This window comes from Giraffa tippelskirchi, chromosome 14, assembly GCF_054371585.1.
Source record: "Giraffa tippelskirchi isolate mGirTip1 chromosome 14, T2T-mGirTip1v1.2.pri, whole genome shotgun sequence".
In the NCBI taxonomy this organism is placed as follows: Eukaryota; Metazoa; Chordata; class Mammalia; order Artiodactyla; family Giraffidae; genus Giraffa; species Giraffa tippelskirchi.
In genome coordinates, this window is record NC_137288.1 from 32,839,197 (window position 1) to 32,856,589 (window position 17,393).

The window sequence follows — 17,393 nt, forward strand, 5'->3', positions numbered from 1 at the left end:
GCGGGGGGGTGGAATGCTGAGTGGGGAGACTTCGCCCAAGGAGCGAAAGAGAAAAGCAACGAACGAGAGGGACGAAAAGCAGACACGGGAAAACGAGGAGGCAGGAAAGCTCGAGTAGAGCGCACGGGAGAGAGAAGAGAGGTGGGGAGAGGGACGGAGAGCGGGGAGGGGCTGGAGACGGGCTGGCGGGCGCGTGGGCGGCCGGGGGGCGCCCCCACTGACCCTTCTCGGCGCTTGCTTCCCTCCCCAGGCTGCGCCTTCCTCACCTACTGCGAGCGTGAGTCAGCGCTGAAGGCCCAGAGCGCGCTGCACGAGCAGAAGACTCTGCCCGGGGTAAGTGGCGCCCGGCGAGGCGCGAGCGACGGGCACGCCGACAGGGGGCGACTTCGGGAGGCCGGGCGGCGGCGCGGCCGGCGCGGGGAGCGAGGGCCTTCGCCCCGGATCTGGCGCGCCGCCCTTCGAGCCCCCGGCGGCCGCGAGGACGGGGTGCGAAACGGGCGCGTGGGCGCCGAGCCCGGACCTCGCCTGGAGGCCCGCGCACCCGGCCGTCCAGGCCCGACGGAACCCCGGGCGGTGGGGCGAACTTGGCCGCGGCCGCGAAGCCCGGGCGCGGCTTCTCCCCTGGCGCTCCCGGGCGCCGCCGATCGTGTTTCGGCTCCGCGCGCTCCCGGCGCGGGCGGCCCGGGGTGGGGACGCGGGGTGCCCGGGCCCCCTCGGCGGGGCCGCCGGTGGCAGAGCCGCGCGAACACCCGCCGATCTCCGTCGGACACTCGCGGTTCCTGGGGTGGGGGCCGGGCCGGGGCGGGAGGGAGCGCCTACCCGCCCGGGCGCGGCGCCGCGAGTGAGATCACCGCGGTTTATTTAAGGAGCCAGCCCTCGTCTTTGATAAACTATCGCGCCTCAACCCTGGTTTATAGCTTCTGTGCGGGGGAGAAGAGAATTATTTATGGCCCCCCTAACTGGGTGTGATATCAGCCATGGCTATTATCGAGGCTAGTTCATCACCATAAAATAAGAAGTGTAGACCGGGTCAAGGGTCTGCGCGGTCTCTCCTGTGGGTTCAGAGAGATGGGGGCGGGGGCGGGAGGGGGGAGATATACAGCTCGCCGAGTATCTAAAGATAAATGGAAAGATGTGAGCGTTTGTGGGCATAAAGAATTTTAAGATGTACCTTGTTTAAGCTTATACAATGGACACTGCAGGGAAGCACGTGTGTTCTATATGTATGCTCACCAATATTTACACATGCATGTTTACATTCTTACCAAGCAAACCGTATGTAAACACACGTTTCCATTTCTGCCCCGCAGCGGGAAAGGTTAACCAGGTAGACAGAGAGAAAGCCCAACCCGGGTTGGGGGCAGGCTTCCTTTGCATCAGAGAGCCTTCTTTACTCGTTTAGGTGTGGGGAGGGCCTTCCTTCCATTAAGACAGCCTTTGTACTGTGTTTGTTATTTGTGATTGCAAAGCACGGGGCTGAGTCATCTTAATAACACACCCGCGGATGCAAATGTATGGAAATCGTGCACCGCTCCGGTTTTTGTGTGGAGCCCCGCTCTGGCACGGTGGTCGTTCCCCAGTTGGTTTTTTAGTGGCGCGGCTACATGCACATATATTATAGTAATTACTTTCTGGGTGCCCTCTGTAAGATGGCAGAAATATGTTCCACATCGCCCCATGTTATGTGTGAGGCATAAAGCCATATTGTAAGATAATCAAAGGCTTCTGAGAAAGGCTTGTGCTGATTAATAAAGTGTTTATGGTACTTTGTTTTGGGGGAGATTGTGATAGATATTTCAGAGCCACCCAAATGGAATAGAAAATACCACATTGTTATGGGAGGCCCTTCATCAGCTTGAGAGAGATTGCTGGGGAGTTTCGTGATGGCTAAAAGCCTGGAATTAGATGGGGAAACAGAAAGAGAAGCTGGCGGGGGGAGGCTAAGGGGTTTGAAGGGGGAGAGGCTGGGAACTGGGAGAATTTCAGTAGCAAATGTGGATTGTTCAGGATCTAACATTAACTTGTGGTTGTTTATTTTACATATAATAGAATAGCTAAATGATCGAGTGTATTAGTTCTTTAATAATTTATAGAAATACTTTGATGTTTCAGTAATTACATTAAAGGTCACATATCAAAGGTAATTTGGTTGAGCAGCTGTGATGGTTTCTCAGAAGCAATCAATACCACTGTCCGTGGTGCTGATTTCACCAAGGGGCCTGCCAGATTAAAGAAGGCTTATTACCAGACAGAAAGGCCCAGGGGAAATCAGCAGCACATTGGAGCAACGCGCCCGCCCCACTTCCACCGATAATTAACACTGTTCCCCATAATCTGTGCTAATCCTTCATACTGGGAGATCCAGTGGCATTTTTCTGAAACCACAAAGACAAGTTGGGCAAGTTTGGAAGAAAGAAAAAAAAAAAGTGAATGTATGTTGGGAGGTGGGAGGGGTGATGAGAGAGGCCAACAGTGAAACTAAAACATAGCCCAGAGTCCCCTGGCGGTGCCTGGAAGCTGTCCTTTCTTCAGAGGCCTCACGGGGAGACTGGGAGACATGAGGCCTCAAAGACTCCATCACAATTCTCAGGGCAGGCACAGCCCACAGCGGGAGGGACAGGAAGAAAAGACAGGATTGCAGCTCAAACTTCCCAGGGCACATTGTCCGTGCACAAACTCACATGGAGATTAATGAAAAACAAAGTGACCAGATTTTAAAGCGGAGTCATTTGGATTCCAGAAAGCAGGACTTGGTGTCATTATTGAGATCAGAGAAAGTGAGCCGCTAGCAAATGCTGGGACAGGACCAAGCAAAGTGCTCCCACCCGGCCGTATAATGGGTGTTGCCACCAGCTGAGGCAGGCTGACTGGCTGCTTGGTTAGGGAGCAGAGAGAGGCCTCTTCTTGTCTGGGGTCACCACCCGAGGGGCCCTGGTGAGTGCACTCCTTGTCTGATGAAGGAGAAGAAGAAAACTGGAAAAAAAAAAAGAACCTGGAAACCAGTAACCTCAGCAATTTAGGCACTTTTCCAGACTTCAAAATCCATTAAAATCTATCAATTAAAATCAGTCCTCCACTTTCTCACTGGAGAGAGGCAGAGGGGAGGAGATGGTGCTGGCAGCCCATTCTGTTTCCCAGCAAGTTACAGGGCTAGTATCCTGTTGACAGCAGGGAACACTGCCTTGGTTGTCATCTGTGGGCCCACACACGCACACCTCCACCACCAAAAACAATAACCAACAACTGAGACAGGGCTAGAGACACCCTTCCCACGTGTCCTCATGTGGGGACTGGGAAGAGGAGCTGACATTTCTGTTAGGATCAGTGGAAGCTCAGAAACCACATCACAGTGGCTGTTTGTACAAGCCAGAGGTCAGTATCCCTGGGAACCAGCCTAACCAAAGCCTCTGGGATGGCTGACGGAGTCAGCCCTGGACCAGTGTTACAAATGGATTATTGTTTCTTAATTTGGCATGCCTTCAGTAAAATGAGATTACTGAGCCACAAAGCCTCATCAGGGTCCCTTCGAGCAGGGTCTTCTGCCAGCATCCAGGAAGTGATTCTACTTTTCTGAAACTCTCCATCTCTCCCTCACACTCTCAAATTCACCCTCTCTCCTGACCCCTTGCCCTCTTCAGCCCACCTTCTTCCATCCCCAGTGTGTGTTCATCATTTGTAGGGTAATCATCAACATGGCTTCTCAACCTATCAACAAGAATCTCCTGTGTGTGTGCCGTGTGTGTGTGCCGAGCACTGTGCTAGGCATCCAGGCAGACACGGAGATAAGAAAATTGCATTCCCACCTCTCTTGGAGCTGTCCATCAAGTTGGAGACAGAAGTCACACACACATCAGTGATATAAGACAGCATGCTATCCTAAAGTGGGTAGAGTAGAAAATAGCTCAATGATAACAGTTAATACTTATTAAGCACTTACTATCTGACAGGCGTGATGTGAGCAAGTTACCTCCATTACCCCATTTTATCTTCACAGCCACTCTATGAGGAAGATGTCATGAGTATCCCCCATACATGAGGAGACCACGGACTAGAGAGATTAAGCAGTTTTCCCAAGGTCACACAGTCAATAAATGGCCAAGAAAGGACCACCATTTTATCTTCACAGCCACTCTATGAGGAAGATGTCATGAGTATCCCCCATACATGAGGAGACCCCGGACTAGAGAGATTAAGCAGTTTTCCCAAGGTCACACAGTCAATAAATGGCCAAGAAAGGACCAACACCAGCTCTGCTACCAAAACCCAGCATATCCACCTCTCCTTTCTAGGGCCACCAGTTGCTTTAGAGGGGACCTGGGAAACTATGGAGTCAGTGTTAGTCACTCAATCATGTCTGATTCTCTGCAACCCCATGGACTATAGCCCACCAGGCTCCTCTCTCCATGGAATTCTCCAAGCAAGAATACTGGAGTGGGTAGCCATTCCCTTCTCCAGGGCATCTTCCTGAGCCAGGGATTAAACTCAGGTCTCCTGCACTGCAGGCAGATTCTTTGCCATCCGAGCCACCAGGGAAGTTATCAGGAGTTGCTCAAAAATGTGTTCAGGATCTGGACAGGATGAGACTAGAAAGTTGGAAGGAAGGTGGGGGTGTCAGATGAAAGCAGTGGTCTGAGAACCAGTCTGGAAGATGAGGCACCCACGACAGGCCAGAAGCCGTGAGCTGGGCAGGAGAGGTCCACTTGGAGGGCTCCCTGGGGCCTGAGTAGGCACAGGAGACCTCTCAGAAGAATTCTGTTCCTTAAAATAGGCCCCTGCTGCTCAATTCCAGCTCCCCCTGCCTTTGGGACTTCGCAGGGAATTGTCTTCCAGGAAGAGTCCATATGTTTCCAAAGTTGGGATAGCAAGCCCTCTGGGAAGAGACTCTGATCAGGGAACCAGGCGCCATGGGCAGCAGACCAGGTTCCTCGCCAGGGCTGCCGAGGGGGCACGAGGTGGTCCAGTTAACAGGAGCCTGGAGCAGGGAGAAGAGGGGGCAGGCAGGGGAGGCGGGCAGGGGCGAGTGGGAGCTGTATCTGCTTGGTAAACATTAAAGTTCCAATTCACTAGTTAAAGATTGGCTTTTGTGCCCTGACTCCGGCAACCTGAGAATACAAAGCAAGCCCGCACACTCCTCCGTGGCCGGCCCCCACCCCGACCCCGGCCCCTGTTCAGCCTGGTCGACAAGCGCCATCGCTGCCATCACACCTCCCCATTCAGGTCCCCGCCGCTCAGGACACGTCATCTCCATGGCCATTCAATGTGACCTTCTTTGAGTTTACCAGGAGAGATGTTAAAATGGAAAATTAAAAAAAGGGAAAAACTCAATTGGATTTCTAGAGCGCTGTCTCAGGGTGTCCTCCTTGCTCCCCCTTCCTCCCATGTTTGTTTCCTTGAGTCCCATCTTCATCTTTCTTTTTGTGCCTATTTCCTCCTCTTTTCTGTCCCTTCTGGTCACCTTCCTCCTCTTCTTCCCTCTCACTTCCTATCCTTTCCCCTTTATCCTTCTCACTGGCCTCTCCCACACAGCCTCCCTCTGACTCCTTCTCCGCACTCACCTCTGCCTCGACACCCATAGGGGGCTCTCATGGGACCTCCACCAGCTCTACTGGGACTTCCCTGGTAAGGCCCATCTCCCTCCTGACAGCCCCGCCTGGGAAGGATCCGTCCAACTTTATGTATAACTGTAAAGATGAATGATAAGTAGAAAGGATGCAGGCAAGAACAAGATGAATTAATTATAAAGGGCAAATGATGACAAGACAGGGGTCCCCAGAGACAGTGATATGATAACAGAAACTAAAGATGAATTTATGATGGATGGAGGTAGCATGTACGGGGCAGTTTTACAACTTCTAGTGATTGGCGCAAAGTGTTTCATTTTAGAGATGTGATGTATTTCCACTTGTCTGTCCTGTAGGCTCAATCTCTATATGGTGAGTTTGGGTCCCAGCAGCATTTGTCTCTGATGTAGATGATGGAGTCACAAGCCAGGTCCCTGCTTCCCTCTACCTCCCTGGTCCAGTGGTCCTTCTTGCTCCTGGTTTGGGGGGCTGTTGTAACAAAGTCCCACAGGCCAGATGACTTAAAATGACAGACAGGTATCGTCTCACAGTTCTGGCACTAGAAGACCAAGATCAAGGTGTTGGCAGGGCTGGTTCTTCTGAGCGCTGGGAGGAGGACCTGTTCTGTGCCTTCTTTCTCACTTTCGGTAGCCTCGGGCATTCCTGGGCTGGGAGATGGTGTTCTTATGCCATCACGAGAACTTCCTGGTGTGCACGTCTGCTTCTGTGTCTGAATTCCCCCTTCTGATAAAGACACCAGTTGTATGGGATTGGGACCCAACCTGATCCCTCCTCCTCCTAGCTTGATTGCATCTGCCAAGACCCTGTTTCATATAAGGTCACATTCACAGGTACCGGAGGTTTGGTCTTCGGCATCTTTTGGGGGGAGAGGAGGACGCAATTCAACCTGTAACACTGAAAAAAGGGCAGCCCTGTGGCCCTTCCATGGCAGAGAGAGAAAGGTCTTCAGCAGTGTTCAAGTCACTGGGTGGGGTGGGGTGGGGGGATTCCACCAGCCCTTCCCCACTGGCCTCATGCTCTTTTCTTTCTCTCTTGGGGAAATGAATGACATATCTTCTCTCTTTCCCCATATTCTCTACAGAAAACTCTTCATCTGTCCTTTTAGGGCAGTGGGTCTTAACAGGGAGCACATTTGCCCCAGCAGGACCTACGGACATTGTCTGGAGATGCTGCAGGTATCTGATAAGCAGAGGTCAGGATGCTGCTAAACATCTTACAATGCACAGGACAGCACCACAACAAAGAAGGATCTGACCCCAGAATATCAGTGGTGCCGAGGACCCTGTGCTGGGACTGCGGGCAGATGGAAAAGGCACAGTGAGGCCCTGGGGGGAAGCTTCTGTCCCTCTTTCTCCCTGCTTCTCAATCACCTGGGGGACAAGCCCCAGGGTCCTCAGAGTGTCAGAGGTGGGAGGGTTCGTCGAGCGGCACAAGCTCAAACAGCATAAGCACAGGGCAGACAGTGGGCAGCAGAAGAGGACGAAGGCTCCTCTCCAGGCTGAGAGGTGGCTTCTGAGTAGCCATCCGCACACTCCTCTCTGCAGGCTGTCCAGTTTCAGCACCGACGTCTCGCTCAGTTTTCTCATTTTACTCACACAGAATCTGAGATCCGAGTGAGATGAGTTGCAGTTCACTTATGACAGAGCTGGGGCCAGAATCCAGGCCTCCCTCACCCACCCACGTGTGGGGGTCTCCAGCCTCCCCTCTTTGGAAGAGTCCCCATCCTGACCGGAAGCAGATTGGGCAGGCGCGTCTCCAGCCAAGCCACCCCTCCCCTGCCCGCAGACCATACTGCAGGCTGGGGCTGAGCTGAGCGCACAGGATCTCCTCCCAGGGCTCTCCTAGCAGGAGGGAGCACGGGCTTCCAGGAGAGAAGGCAAAAATGCTGGAAATCCAGAGCTACATCTGCACCCGCAGCACGCTCAGCTTGCCTGTCCTCTTCACGCCGGGGTCCCTGGTCCCGCCTCCCTCAGCTTCCACGGGGAGTCTTCCCTCCCCGCCCCTCCTCCCAGGTCGCGAAGCCCCCCTCCCACTAGGGCTGCCCTGTGTCCGCGTGCACTCTTCTCGTCACTCACCTGGGTGTGGGGGTGTCCCCAGTTTTCCAGGGAGTGACTCTCACACCCGCCCCGTGGCCCCCACGACAGAACCCAGGCCTGGCCGTGGCCTGTCCTCAGCAAGACGCTCACGGATTTGTCTGAAGGACCCAGAGACCCTTGTGTCCACAGCCACCATCTCTAAGTTGAAGGAATAAATAAGAGGCCACGTGAGGTGATGGTCAGAGCCTGGGCCGGAATCAGGGAACCTGGGCGCCAGATCCCACCTACTGCAAACAAACCAGGTACTTTGGGCAAAACGCTCAGCTCGGAGTCACCCTGAGCCTCCACCTTCTGGACTGTGGAAGGGGGTGGTGGTCCAGCGGGGTCTCTGGAGCCTCTGACATTTTCTACAATTCTGAGACTAATAGACTTGGCATTACTCGCCTTGCTGAAGCCAACAGGGAGGGGAGGGGAGGGCGAGGGGAGGAAGGTGTCTCCTGGCCTCCACCGCCCGACTCCATTTGTGACAAGTGTAATAAAGCAAGGGTCAGCTCGGTGTCTCCCTGAGGCAGAGCGGCCAGACTGCCCGCCCCCGAGGGCCGGCTCCAGGACAGCTTCAGGGAAGGGCTGCACCCCCACCTCCGTGTCCATCCCTGCCCCTGGGCCCCTCGCCTCCCCGCTGCCCTCTGCTCAGCTTTCTTCCCAAGGAAACCAGGCAGAAATTTCTCAACTTTCTTCAGCACTCGCCCAGGTATCGTTTGGACCATGACTGCCATCAGCCCAGTCATCAGCAGCAGTGTGTACAGATTACCAGCTTGTGCCCATTTCTTTTGAGGGAAGCAGGGATGCCTGGCATCAGACAAATGAGTGAGACACAGCTGAAGGTTTGGGAGGCATGTGTGAAGACTGCTCATGATCCAGAAAATAGCTTTAGGTGACAAAAAATGGTGGTGATGGGAAGTGCCCAGGAGTTCAGCCGCGAGAGGCCTTAGGACAAACCAGCGTGTCCTGGAGGAGCCTGCCCCATCCCACCGCGGAGGCCTCCCAGTTCCAGGCTCCTCCCCCTCTGACGGGCTTCCTAGACTGGCCCAGTTGTCATGGTGACATAAAGACTGCCTGCCTGCCTGGAAACCCTTCAGTCAGCCAGGGGCCCAGCTGAGCGCAGGCTCCCTCACCAGCCACAGGTCCACACAGCTCTCAGCCAAGCACCTCGCCTTCTTTCAGCCTCCTCTTCCTGCACAGCCCTTTGCTTCCAGGCTGCTCCGTTGTCTGATCCCTGGGTTGGGAAGATCCTCTGGAGGAGGACCTGGCCACCCACTCCAGCGTTCTTGCCTGGAGAATCCCATGGACAGGGGAGCCTGGTGGGCTACGGTCTCTGGGGTCGCAGAGTTGGACACAACTGAGCGAGTGACACACATCAGTGTTAACTCTGCCTTTCAGTGCTTGGAGTCCCACCCCTCAGTGCTTTCTGCATCTGCTCTCTTGCTCAGAGCTGATTCAGAGCTGGGCAGTGGGCAGGGGCAGAGGACAGCTTCTCTTTCTACCCCTTGACCTTGCAGGCCTTGGCAACACCCAGAATCATTCCAGCAGATCCATTCTCAGGGCTCCTCTTCTACCCACATTACCCCATGCTCCGGGGCCCCCTGGAAAGTTTTCAGCTTAGCTCAACCTGCGGAGTCACACTTGATAAAACAGGAGTTTCTCTCTTTGTGGTCACGGACACCTGGAGGAAACGCTGTGTAGAAGGCTCATTGGCCTGGCCAGTGGCAGCTGGCACACGTGTGTCTGGGCAGCCAGGAGTAACAGGAGTGAAGGGGTTTCCCCATACACGTGTGTCAGCTGCAGGGGTGGGAGGAGGGTGTCTCAGTGGTGTGCCTAGGTGAGACCATGTGAGGCTGTTTGAGCGTTTGCTGACCTTTCACCAGAGCACGACGCAAGGTTATCGTGTGAGAGGGAAGCAAGTTATCTATGTGAACTCCTGCTGTGGGAATGGATGTGTTTTAGGACTGACAGGGTTTCTTTTAGAGAGTGCGTGCGTGGGCGAGTATAAAAAGCCAGGCATCTGCTTTATGGGCCTATATTGTTCCAGAACGGTGGGCTGCCAAGTCCCATCAGAGATGGGCAACCCTGGGTGATGATGGCAGAAGACATTGTGGTTATTTGTTCTTCAGATCTTCCTGAAAATAGTTATAAAGAGAAAAGGGCTGGAGCTCAGGGCCCCAGTTCACTGTGGCCCTAGTGTGTGTTTTGAGCGAAGGCCTTTGTGGTATGTTCTCCATGGGACCACCAGGGGGCGCCATGCAGGTCAGCTCCTGCTCCGGTGGCTGGGTGGACATAAAGCAACTTGTGAGACTGTGGTGTCCACTCTGCGCCCAGCAGAACGCTCTGCTCCTCCTTCCAGAGCGCTTACAGCCTGTGGGAACGACAGCAAGCTGCTGGATGACTTGGGACGAGCCTCATGACCTTCCTGGGCCTGTTTCCTAGTTCCGTAGTGAAAATCTTGTGTGTAAGCCCTTCGTATGCTGTGGAATGCTATAAATCCAGGGATTGCCACGAAGGACAGAACAGTGATGCGAGTGTGCTTGACCAGGGTCCTCTGGCACAGTAATGTCCAGTGCCTTCTAACTCATTCATGAGATAGTTACAGGACAATAAAAATACAGAATGGTCAACGGTGTGATTTGGATTCTAAGCCTCATTACATCTCAGAAGAGGGAAGGACTGGGAGTGGAATGACCATGAAGGACCCTGAGGACAAGGAGACCGATCCAGGTGTGTGTCAGGGAGGGGAAATTGGAAAGGGAGTGTGGAGGGCAGGCTTTTGGGAGCTGGGAAGGTCTGAATTGTCCTCCCAGAGTTAAGGGTTGAATGGGGAGACTGTGGTGAGAAAAGGCCGCAGGACTTTCTCACATTGCTGCCCTTCAGAATGTCCAGCCCATATAGCCTGCAGGCCTCAGTCAACTCCAGGCAATGAGTCCTCGACACCCTGCTCACTTAGGCGTGGTTTGGGCATTGGCAATCCCCAGCCTCCCTCCTCCCTGGGAAGGCCCTGCCCTCTCCCTGCCCACCCACCCCAGTCCTCCAGGGCCTCTGGACTTAGCTCCAAGCCCTGCCATCATCTAGGAAGCTCTCCTAGGCTGCTCTAACCCAGGTCGGTCTCCCCTTGGTCTGAGCAAGGTCAACAGAGCCGGAGGTCTAAACCCTGGCTACGTGTGGACCTGGGCCCAGAGCATCAGCATCACCAGGTGCCTATTAGACGCGCAGAGTCTTCAGCGCCACCTGGACCAGCTGCGCCATGCCACTTAGCCTGCACCCTGAGGCATTTTAACAAGATCGCTAGGAGAATCATGTGCACGAAAAGTTTGGGGACCACTGGCCTAACTTTAGGTTCTCAAAGACATTTCATTTAAGTATTCCCAGAAGCGGACTTCAGAAAAGCATTTGAATGCAAGTGGGTTTTTTTAGATGGTGACCCCAGAAACACGAATAGGAAGTGATAAAATGCCACAGGGTGACAACCACCACTCATTGAGAACTCCCTGAAAGCCTGACACTTCACAGATATTATGTCATTTATCTGTCAAAACATCATCACATGGTCGCACTCTCCTGTAAGCATCGCCAGCACTGTTTTATGGACGAGGGGGCTGAGGAGGAGGGGCTCACTCGTGGGGGGGTCTGGTTCCAGGGCCCACTCCTCTTCCACCGCATCCTGTGGGGCCAAGCCTGTGGAAAACCCAAGCATCACAAGGGTGGGAATGGGGTCAGCTTCTTCTGTTTCTGTCACCCCAAAGTCAAGACCAGACTGCTCCCACAGGGGGCCCTGGTGTGATTGCTAGACCCCCCCCTCGGGGGGGGCTACGTGAGGCAGGGCAGTGGCCCCACAGATGTCACCACACACCAAATCTGCCTTTGGATTAGAGAAGCCTTATTCTGCATGGGGAATAGAGTCAAATTCCAGCCCCAGTTCTGCCTGGAGCCTAACTGTGTGCCCTTGGAGAGTCACTTAACTTCTCTGAACCTCAGTTTCAGTGACTGCCCTGTTAGTTAGAAATATGTTTGGCTGCAGTGACTTCAACAAATGGAGCTTTGGATTTTTGCGTTAGCACGGATTCGGGATCTGATGTTTGCGTGGCAGCATAACGTCAGCATCAGTCTCTTTGCTCATGGTTATAAAATGGCTGCCTCAGCTCCACGCGTCATACCCACAGTCCAGCAGAGTAAGTCCAGTTGTGTCTGTCCATTTTATCAGGAATGCAAAAGATTTCCCAAGGCTCCTCCCCGGTAGAATTCTGTGTGGGTCTTGTTAGCCAGAACTATGTCCGCTAGTGGTAAAGAATCTGCCTGCCAAAGCAGGAGACATAAGAGTCATGGGTTCGATCCCTGGATTGAGAAGATTCCCTGGAGGAGGGCGTGGCAACTCACTCCAGTATTCTTGCCTGGAGAAGCCCATGGACAGAGGAGCCTGGCAGGCTACAGTCCACGGGGTTGCAGAGTCAGACACAACTAGATAGGAACTCACATGTCTGTGACCACCCTGGCTGCAAAGGAGGCTGAGAAAAGGGATATCTTGCCAAGAAAGAGGCATATATCTGCCATGATCAAACCTGCTTTGGTCAGTGAGGGGGGAGAGGGGATGGATAATGGGTAGGAGCCAAGAGAGTCCCCCCATTAGTCTCCTAGACATGGGTGGCGTTACAGAAGGGCAAGCTGGGCAGCGCGCAGAGCAGCAGCCCACCCCACACACCAGCAGTGTTTGCCTTCAGCTCAGATCCTGACCTGACGCTGGTGTGAGGAGGCTGATTCAGAAAAAGTTGTTCAGAAAGAAGGTGTCCTAAGACTGCTTCCTCAACACAGCACTGCTGACTCAGCATGTCCATCCAACTACGGACATGGTTTCTAATTCCATGAAATCCTTCATGGGGGATGAAGATTTCAGTCCCTTAGCTCTCATATTTTTATCTTCTACATCTCTCTTGGACTGGTATCCTTCTGCACCCCCGTATGTGGCTTAAATATTAGAGTCAGAAGCCACCGTGCCACCCCCAGCTGTCCCCATGTCACGGGGGTCCCACGGTAGGTCCCCATGCTCGCTTTGTGGCCTGGAGGGGCACACACCTTCTGAAAGAGCCCCGCCAGTTTTCGGGGTGACGACTTGACTTTTCAGAAATGGAAGCAGCCGTACTTCTGGCCTGTTGTCAGGGGGTGCGGAGTGAGGCACGATGCTCTGTGCCAAGCTTACCTGAGGAGGAAGGATGTGCCCGCGTGATTAACTTCCACCGGGCTGCGCTGAGAGTAGGGAGGAAAGGGGTGAGGGACAACCTGGCTGGCCTGTGTGGCCCTCGGCTCCTCAGGCCCTCCGTCTGGGCTCAGCCTGCAGCGCCAGAAAGGCCCACCCAGCCCTCGCCACTCCCCGGGGCACGGGCTGTCCCAGGAGGGAGTGAGCCTCCAGCCACAGAAGTATTCAAGCTGGGACTGAGTCCCTGGAGGTGGGGAGGGGGAGAAGTGGGGGAGACTCGGAAGGAGAACAACACAGGCAACCCCACGCTGGACGACTCCCTTCTGGGAGGTGAGCCAAGACCATGATTCTCTGTGCTCTTGTTGGGTCTTCATCATAAATGGCCCCGCAGTGCACCAGTGCCAACGCAGTCCTCAACCCCAGCTACACCCGTGACCCGCACTGTCAGCCTCCTTCCAAGAGGAAGGCCACCCAGCCCTCCCAATCTCTCCCTTCTCTGAGGACACTCGGGACCCACCGCATCTTGGGCAGGTTCAGGCCCCAGATTCAGCCAACCCAGCTCCACCAGTCTGAGCTCTGCGACCCTGCGCAAACCACTCACCCCTCTGTGCTTTGGTTTTCTCCTCTAGACCCTGGGCTGCCAACAGTGCCTCTCTGCCCAGGGACTGCTGCAGGAAGTGATGTGCATGTGAACACCCTGTGTGCACGTGAGAACTCTGTAATGGGCTCCCCACTGTTGCCGCCGTTGCTGTGGCCATCACCTGCACCCCCACCCTGCCCAGGAGGGAGTCCCCTGGCGTGGCCCCCTCTGTCCATCCCCACCCCTCCTGCCCTGGCCTGGTGGACAACTGGCCCAGGGCGCAGAGCCGCATGGCTGACACAGGGCCAGCCACATGAGGGACCGACGTACCTCAGTGAGAGGAAGCCAGGCATGGGAGTGGTGGGACCGTCCCTTGAGACCCCTGGTCCTGTCCCGGCTGAGGCCTGGCTGTGCTTGGAGAGAGAGGTTCCTGCCCCTTCCTGCCCTTCAGTCCCCGAGAGGTGTTAGCGAAGTCCGTGCTGACAGTTTGCATGATCCCAGCATCCACGTGGTTTCGGATGGTCCAGGAGGCCCTTTGAGGCAGGGCGACCCAGGGATCTGAAATGAATATGCATTTGGCCTCTCCCAGCAGCTCTGACAGCTGGCATCCGACAGCTGGGACCGTTCAGAGCCTGAGAGAAGGTTTTTCATTCAATTGGTAAGTGTTTCCTGAGCACCCATCGGGAGCCTGGCCCTGTGTTGGTGCTGCTCGGCGGGTGGGCACAAGGAGAGGGCAAGGATCCCCTGCCCCGCGGCTTCCCCTCCTATAGAGGGGAAATGATGTATATGCCATGTGGTCAGGGGACAATGGGTTGAGACCCTGGGCTGAAGTGTAGAGCTCTGAGTAGTCAGGGAGCTCTGCAAAGCTGTGTCTACAGAGTGCCTTCTGTCAGCCTTGCTGCCCTGAGCACCAGGGCCGCTGTTCTGGGAAGGACGGGCAGGATTTGGGTGGATGGAGAAGGGCTGGGCACAGCATTCCAGTGAGGTGACGCACATATCGAGGAGGACGGAGGGAGGGAGACTGCACTCCTGGAGCTCTCAGAAAGAGATTGAGGGGTCCTAGAGTTAGAGGAGGCTTGGGACTCCAGTGGGGAAGGTCTTGAACATCCCACTGAGCAATTCAGTCTCTTTGGGTACTTGGGAGCTATCAAAGCTTCCAGGGTAGGAGAGTGACAGCCTTAGTGGGTGCAGCTGGCACACCTCCAGCCTGGGTTGGCAGGGGCTACTCTCTGGGGTTGGGAAGGCCTGCTGGAGGAGTGTTGAGGGGAAATTGGCTTCCTCTGGACCCTGAAGCTGGTGAGGGGAACTTGACTTCCCCTCCACACGACCACTTGAAGGGCTTGCCCCATCTGAAGGAGAGTATTGAAGAGGTCCCCACACCACCTGGCTGCAAATGGAAGTTTATGAGACATTCAAGTTTGTAACAAGTGCAAGGGATAGAGGTTCAATCTCTCTCTCTCTCTCACACACACACATACACACATACACACACACACACACACAGAGGCATGAGGTCAGGGTGGGCCTGCAAATCCATATGTTACAAGGGCTCCTGCTGTGATCCGAGTGCCTGCCAACTCTGGGAGCCCTGGGCACCAACATTGTCTGTCTGGCATTGTTGGAAGACCTTCATTCCTCCTCTCAGGCTAGAGGAATTTGATCCATGAATGAGACGCTTCTCTACCATTATGTTTTCTTCCTGAGGGCCAGAGAACCTCAGAGAAGTAGAAGGGGCAATGCCTTAGAACCATCCTCTCCCCACCATTGTGCATGGGAAACACAGTAGTCCAAAGAGGGCACATGGCTTGTGAAGGTCCGTGGACAGTGGGCATGGCTCTGCCCAGATGCCACATTCAAGCCTTCATCATTTACAACACAGGCTTCATCACAATTGATGAATCTGGTCATCTGGTCAACCTGGCCCAATTCAGCAGCACCAGGGGGACACCCATTCCCATTAGCATCCATATGACGGGGTTGCTCAGTGCAGTTTTATGACTTCTGAGTAGACGATCCAACGGTGCTTCCAAGTTAATGTCCTGCCAAGCCTGCTTTAATGAACAGATACAAAGAGTGTGCAATTAGCACAGCCATGGTGTGACAGTGGGAACAGTGAGCCACTTGTAAATGCTGTTGGTCTCTTAGGTAGACAACATATTCCTACAGACAGTAATATTGTCTACACTCTTTATTTGTTGCTTAAAATATTTTATGCTATAGATTTTGCAAACACTGACTTCTCCTCAAGTCCAGATTACCTTCCATTCTGACTTGGTGAGTTCAAACTTTACAAAGACTTCAACCAACTCTTTGAGTGTCGAGCATCTCATACAGAAGGAACTTTCGGTAGGTGGGTCACCACCTCTCTAGAAAGCCTCCCCTGATGGAGTGAACCCCATTCTCTATAGTCTCAGGGTGTCCCTGGGGATTATCCTGCATTGTGAACCTGCAGAGCAGACTAGATCCCACTGATGACCCTCACGCCTCTGAGACCTCATGGAGCTTTGCCGCTGTTCTGTGTGCTTCAGCCCACACCCCACCTGGTTGTCCTGCAGACATTTCCAACCCTGTTAGATCACTAGGCAAGAACCCGATCAGTCACCCATCAGACAATCCCTCTGTCTGGCCACTGTTTGAGCCCCCCCTACCTCCTGCACATAGGTTCTGAAAGACAATACGTGCTGTCTCCCTCCATTCTTATTAAAGGACTTATCTAGGGGAACTTAATATTTTCTTTTAGGATAAACTGAGCTAATGCGATGTGCTTGTTTTAATTTGCGAGGTTAACTGATCTAATTATCTGTGGCGTTTAGTTAAATCCTTGTGCCTGGGCCGGCTGCAGGTGTGGGCTTTGAATCCTGCCAACAGGAAATCTCTTAAAGCGAGCTGATCTAACACAGCGTGGTCTGCTGGTATGAGGGATTTTGTAATAATACATGAATTTATTAACATCCAAAGATAAATAGAGGGTGTATTTACATTAAACAAATTCGCAAGGAACTGTCTGTTTTTTCCCTGCCTGACTTCTAATGGAAGCACCAGCAACCCCTGTCACTGTGCCATCCACTGTGTGGGGTCCAGAGCAACCTCAGGGGTCTGTGAGACTACAAGTCGATACTCCGCCATAATAACACTACGTGGGGAGCTGGTGTGGCAGGGGTTAAAGGCTTGGAGTTTTAGTTGACCCTGAGAAGGGAGCCACTGGTGTTGCCCAGATCCCTAAGAGTTGACACCATCTTGCCAGGTGAATAGGTGACTCTCCCCAATAGAGGAAAGCAATGTTCCCTTGTCTGTGGGCTAGGAAGGGAGTCCTGGAAATCTGGGTTTGGGGCTGAGAGCTACACCTCCCAGGGGAGAGTGTCCAGGAGGGTGACAAAGGAACGAGAAGGAAACCCTTCCATCTGAAGCCCATTGATTGGCTGGTGCCAACCAGCCTGAAAGTGAGGGGCAGCCCCCTTCCTACAGGATGTGTCTGGAGCCTCTCCTGACTTCCCGACCCCAACCATGCCTGACTCTCCAGGAGCTGCTCCACCGCCCCCGTGCGGGGCTCCAGAGTCATCTCAGAGGCTGGGCTGCAACGCCAACACTGTCCAAAGGGAGTAGAATTCTTACTCTAGAAATTCCACTTTGCTCGAAAATACGGCTGGCCTGTGTTGTCCGGAAACCCGGGTTTGGGATGAAGCCAGGCCACCGTAGCTGCCTCTGAAATGCATTTCCCACGACCTGAGGCCCAGACGCCCTGACAGCCCGCGTCACTCAGCCCTGACCTGTTTTCATCTCGCGTCCAGCTACCCCCACTTCCACGTGAGTGCTCCTGGATGAAATCACACTTGCAAAGGCATGTGAAGAATAAGCATGCACGTGCGAACTGTCCGTGGGCATGCGCACACACCCACACTCAACATTCAAAGGTGCCCACACACATACACCGGGGCACCTCGCATGTGTGTGTGTGC

The 17,393-nt window shown here is 54.1% G+C and overlaps 1 protein-coding gene across 15 annotated transcripts in view; it reads left to right on the forward strand.

The window, feature by feature from the left end:
- CELF4 (CUGBP Elav-like family member 4) overlaps positions 1–17,393 on the forward strand; it is a 309,871-nt gene that overhangs the window by 79,744 nt on the left and 212,734 nt on the right. For all 15 annotated transcript variants that reach the window (XM_081562379.1, XM_081562380.1, XM_081562391.1 and 12 more), the window contains exon 2: positions 251–333. In XM_081562379.1, coding sequence (XP_081418505.1) covers positions 251–333 — 83 coding nt within the window. The remainder of the gene's footprint in view (positions 1–250; positions 334–17,393) is intronic.